This window comes from Crocodylus porosus, unplaced genomic scaffold (assembly GCF_001723895.1).
Source record: "Crocodylus porosus isolate Cpor-Errol unplaced genomic scaffold, CroPor_comp1, whole genome shotgun sequence".
Taxonomy (NCBI): domain Eukaryota; kingdom Metazoa; phylum Chordata; order Crocodylia; family Crocodylidae; genus Crocodylus; species Crocodylus porosus.
Window position 1 is genome coordinate 86,634,810 of NW_017728947.1, and position 5,939 is coordinate 86,640,748.

The 5,939-nt window shown below is 43.4% G+C and overlaps 1 protein-coding gene across 7 annotated transcripts in view; it reads right to left on the reverse strand.

The window, feature by feature from the left end:
* FOXN3 (forkhead box N3) overlaps nt 1–5,939 on the reverse strand; it is a 319,921-nt gene that overhangs the window by 187,639 nt on the left and 126,343 nt on the right. For 5 of the 7 annotated variants that reach the window (XM_019552392.1, XM_019552390.1, XM_019552387.1 and 2 more), the window contains exon 3: nt 737–784. The exons of the other annotated variants lie outside the window; for them this stretch is intronic. In XM_019552392.1, the coding sequence (XP_019407937.1) occupies nt 737–784 (48 nt within the window). The remainder of the gene's footprint in view (nt 1–736; nt 785–5,939) is intronic. 7 annotated transcript variants of the gene reach the window in all.

Here is a 5,939-nt window from a genome sequence, read left to right on the forward strand (position 1 = left end):
ACCTATAAGTTTATCAGGGGTGACCACCAGGATCTGGGGGAACGTTTGTTCACCAGAGCGCCCCAAGGGATGACAAGGTCGAACGGTCATAAACTACTGCAAGACCATTTCAGGCTGGACATAAGGAAGAATTTCTTTACTGTCCGAGTCCCTATGGTCTGAGACAGCCTGCCATCAGAGGTGGTTCAAGCACCTACATTGAACACCTTCAAGAGCAAATTGGATGCTTATGTTGCTGGGATCCTATGACCCCAGCTGACTTCCTGCCCCTTGGGCGGGGGGGCTGGACTCGAAGATCTTCCGAGGTCCCTTCCAGCCCTAATGTCTATAAAAGTCTTGCAATATTAGGGTCTTAAGGGGCTACTTTAAAAACAAAATAAAGCAAAAGAAAAGTTCCTCTGCCCGCATCGATTAATGAGATTATGTGAAAAGCCTCAGTTTTCATCTTTGCAGAAAGTTTCTAACCCTCATGGCTATATTTTTCTTTATAACTAGATCCAAATTGTCAATTTTTTAATCATCTTTCAAACAAATGATTGATAAAAAGGATTCTGGTTATCCATAGCACAAAAAGACTAGCTCTAGGAGACACTAAAGAATGGTACGGTACGCTAGCTAGAGGAATTGGTATTGGTGAGTCTATTCTTCAAACATAAGTTAGAAGTGTCATTAAAAAGACACAATCCCTTCAACTGTGTACTTAATACATAAGAATACAAAAAGCTAGGTACCTTACTTGAGAGTCTCCATTTTTCTGTTGATTTGTTTGCAGGTTGCTCAGTATCTGAGTGAGTGAGAGAGAGAGGACCCATTTAGTCTTATTGCTAGGTAAGCTCCAGTCACAGAACACCTCTGTCCTCAGAAAAATTTGCATAGAAGACAGGCTTTCTACCACACAAGCAAACCATTTTCCTAAAATATAAAAATGTAACTAGACAGATAAATCCTTGTGACAATTTTCTCTCTCAGCTAGCATTGCTATCACCTGCTTCTAGTCCAACTAAATATGTGGTGCATGATCTTCAAATCACTATCTATACAAAATGGGTGTTTCAACACAGTCAGTGTAACCAGGGGAAAAAAAAGGGAGTTTGAAAATCTTCCTATTAGTCTCCAGTTGCTGGAAGCATGTACTATACCAAAACTTCCATGCAATTTGTTCCTTTGTGACAGCTCCTTTCCTCTTTCTCTGCCATGCAACAGAAAGTTCAAACAACCGTAAGAGCTTCAAATAAATGTAGAAACAGAGTTCTGCCACAGCAAAGTTCAAATGCATAGCCAGTTCTTTCTGCAGAGGAAAGACTCTAAAACTAAATAAATTAGTACAACTACATAATTATGTAAGAATAAATAACTAAGCTTAGCAAACCGCTTGTCAGTACACAAATACATTTTTGGATGAGTAATTTGGGAAGTGAAATATATGATGCGTGACATTCAGGGGTTGTATATTTGTCTACATTTATTGCAAGATTCCCCACAATCTCTCAAAAAGGTGATGTCCAAGTTAAACTAAGACTGCCTCCCTCTCTAGCCTTAATTTATGGTAATAGTAAAAGGACCCATTTCTTCAAGTTTCATATCTCTACTTAAAAATAACAGACTACCACACAAAATGGTCAGCCTGAAAGGCCTAGCCCGAGTCCAGACCTAAAAAGGCACTAAGTTCCCACAAAAATTAATGTTCATTTAGTTTACAAATAAATATCATTCCCCTTATGAGAAAGTCCTACAGAATTAAACTGAGCTTTGCCCAGCAGCTCTGGAGATTCTCCTCCAAAAACCTGTGGTGAAAGCTGAGCTACAACAAAATGAGCGGCAAAATATAAATCTGAGTTCAACAAGGCCAGGATTTTATCAATAAAAGCTCACCATCTGATAGAACATTATAACAGATATGTATTATTAAAAACAGAACATTTCTGTGAACTCTTTATTAAATCTTCATGGATGGTAATGTTTCCCTTCTTTCCCTGCACAAGCAGTGTCAAAGATACAGCCCACAGAGCCTTTGGTGCTGGCCCTGGATCTAAGTTGATCCACGTGCACTGGCCCACCCTTGTTGGCAGTGCCTGGGATGTGGATCACACATGCTGCGCATTCCAGCAGCTCTGGGATCCGAGCTAAACGCAATATTAACCCCCCACTGGTCCAGGAACACCCGTCACAAAACAGCTGCTCCAGCCAAACCAGAACCCGCACCGCACCCTGCATCTGGAAGTATCACATGCAGCAGTCATGGATCCCACATGTAACAGTCCTGGACCACCTGGGGGGTACTGTGGACATTGTGGATTCTGGATTGTGCGTTGTGCACAGCAAGGATCCCACAGCAGATCTGGCATGCTGAGAAGTGGGGAGAGGGGATGGGGTAGAGGAGAAGGAAGGGGTTCTGTGGCCTGATCCAGCCTGCAGACTAACCCCTTACCACCCATGGGGTCAGATAAATTTAGACACCCCTGCCCTACACCTTCTCTCAGCCTTTTCAGACTGAAGACACTGCTCAGAAAAAGCCAACTCTTTAGTTTTCAATCTTTTTTTAAACTACAGAAAAGTAACAGAGAAATTCTATTATGGTCTGAGTTCTTTGCAACTGTATGTCAGAAGCTTTTGACACAATGGATTCCTACTCAAAAATCTCTGGAGTCTTTGCACACCTAACAGTGCTAATACTGCACAGTGCGCTGGTTGAAAATCACTGCCCTACATCCTGCCTCTATGGAATCTCTCCCATTTGACTCCCTAAAAGTGGTACATAATGGTGATCTTCTTTTCAAATAAACAATAGGTCTACCTCTAGGAACTAAAATTAAAAATGCAACAACAAAAGCATGGCCATGCTTAAGTTTTAGATTAACTGTCCTTAGATTCAGTTGATTTTATCTGCTGAACTTGAGGATGGCTAATTCAACTTAAGAGCTGGGTTTTTTGGTCATGTTGAAGTCAGAATGACATTTGTGGTAGTTGCCTCACAGAGTACCTGCTATTGCAGGATGCTCTGGACCTCAGAAAAAGAGTTCTGAAGCAGAACCTGGTTTTCTGCCAGTATCAAGAATGAGAGTGAATTATATCCTCAGCATTCATCAAGATTCTCTGCTGCAGAATCCCACAAATGCATTTCTGCTGCACAGAACGTGTTATTCACTTTTTATGTTACTGAGGTTTTCATACAATCACCCATTCGTTCCTCCATTTATTCAGAGTTCTTCCTTCTGCAAAGAGTTTGTTAGTCTGAAGTCAGGCAAAAAGCATAGTAGAGATGCACTTTATAAGCCAACTAAACCAGAGATGCAAAAGCTTCTGTGAGCCACATCTCACTTCACTTATGCATCCCCAATTCACCCTCCCCTGCCTTCTTCCTTCACAGGCTGTGTTGGCAGCCTGAGTCCTAACTAGCCTAGTAACCCAGCTAACCTAGTTGTGGAGGATTGCTGCAAAGAAGTACAGCAGTTCAGCACCTTCTAAACCAGTAAAATGCATTCTGGCATCTTTGTCACTTACTCTAGTATAGCAGTTTGATTCTCCACCCCCCCGCCACCACCGCCGCCACCACCACAAGGCAAGAAACAACCAATAAGAATTAAGATTCATTGGAATGAAACTTCGCACAAATTCCTACAGTAGTTCCCAGGATGAAGTTTCCATGATACCAAGAATGGAATTTAAGGAACACTAACATAACTGTCATTTTCAGTTCAAGTTAATCCCCAAGATAGCTATTATTGATCAATGACTAAGATGCAAAGATGTTATTTATGGGCACAAAGTGTTTATTCTATAGCACAATTCTGCTATTGTTTACTCCATGACAAGTCAAAAAGTAACCATTCTGAAGTCAAAGTGGTGGAAGGACAGAATCAAATCAAAAGCATCTAATCTTCCAGGCTAAGGATGTCTATAATGACCCATAAAAATGCAGAATGGGAAAAAAAGTTTGCCATTATGGTAGCACCACAGTCTTATAAAGCTCCTTCCTTTAAGTTCTTATATGGTTTCTGCTACTGTACTGAGTACAGTACTCAGTACTGAGTACTCCCTGCCACAGTGGGAACCTGGCATAGGGATCTAAAATGGTCCCCAACCTTCACTGACCCATGTACAACAATAATGCACTGCAGGTAACATCTTGCTGTGCCCTCCCTCTCAATCTTAGCTTTATTTTGTTTACATTTCTTGCGGCCAAAAGCAACATCATAGGCTTTCCACAAGCACCATGTTCTCTGCAAGCCATGAATTGGGTATCACTCATCTGAATGTTTAGGCACCCTGACTACCAGTCATTAAGTACCAGCAAATCAGATCTCACTATATGGGGTTTTGCAATATCTATATATCAAAAGAGAACATAAGAGAGTGATCTCTCTCTCTCTCCTCCTGAACAAGGTCTATATCTACCTATCTAGATATCCATCTATTTATCTATAGAGACAGATATTGGAAGACCCCATATAGTAAGGTCTGACTTGCTGGTACTTAATGACAGCAACTGGAACTGTGAGGGTGCCTAAACATTCAGATGAGTGGTGTGCGTGTGCACACATACACTTATACATACATACATACATAAAATTTCTGGGCTCTATTTTTTGCAAGCGAATTCTTGAAAAAGGTACTGCATCTGTGGAGCTTTTACTACAAATATAATAACGGAGTTCAATTGTTTTTCCCCCTCATTTGTACATCAAAGAAAGGTCCGGTTAGACTGCAGGGAACGGTATCATTATTACATTACAACAAAAACATTTGCCTTTTTTAGTAGTGGCCTTGCTTCCTTAATTAAGGAGGCATACAGGAATATTTACTGTTATGACCGAATTCTTCCACGGTGGAGTGCTTACTGAGTCAGATCTTCTGAAAGGGACGACTTACACATTTACAGAATTAAGACCCATCTAATATTTTAAATCGCAGGCACCTCGGGACAGGGGACTGTACAGGTGGTGGGAACAATTATCTACACATCTTTGAGAAATGAAAAATATCTATTAATTAATTAAATTAACTTTATTTCCAACTGAATTAAGTTAAATCAGAAGTACCATACAATTAATGGCCTTCACCAATGTTTCATCCCAATATACCTACTTCAGCACCAAAGAAGTCAGCTAGGATGAGCAACTGCTCTGTCCTGTGTAAGGAGGGGCAAGCACTAGGGCTGTGCGAACCTTTGGGTGCTGATTTGATTTGGAGGAGATTTGGCCCAATTCGATGCCTGAATCTCCAAATCCGAACTGGATCAGGAGACCAATAAAAAGGTCCAAATTGATTTAAAGCTCTTCAAATCTTCAGAAAAGATTTGGCGAGCTTTGATGATTTGGGCACACCATACCCACTACAGCAGGGAGCTGGAGCCAGACTTGGAGCTGGTAAGTAAGGGGCAGGGACCACAGAGGAGACCCCTGCCAGGCCCCATCCCCTGCCTTCTCCCCCAGCCCCTCCAACTGCTCCCCCCAGATCCCCTCCCCCACCCCAGCTCCCACTGCTTTAAAAAAAAAAAAAAAAAGCCTCAATTCACTGGTTGTTGTCAGGCGGGGAGTGAACCCTGCTGCCCCCACTACATGGGGGTGGGAATCTGCCACAAGCCCCCCAACCAAGGTTCCCTCCAAGATGCGCACATGCACGGCTGCAAACAACTAAAAGTGTGGCCATGCACAGCCTTTTCAAGGCCACGCAGCTGGAGAGGCTGGGGCGGGAGCCTGGTGCGGGCTCCACCGGCTCCAGGGAAGCGCATCGCTCCCCCGCATCAGGGCCGGGGAGCGGAGCACTCCCCCAGAGCCTGCAGAGCCCACACCAGCCCCCCGTCCCAGCCTCCATGCCTGCCTGGCCTCACTTCAGGGAGGCCCTGATGCTGGGGAGCGGAGCACTTCCCCAGAGCCGGTGGAGCCTGTGCCAGCCCCTGGTTCCAGACCCCCAGCCTGTCGGCTCCAGCCCCCAGCCAC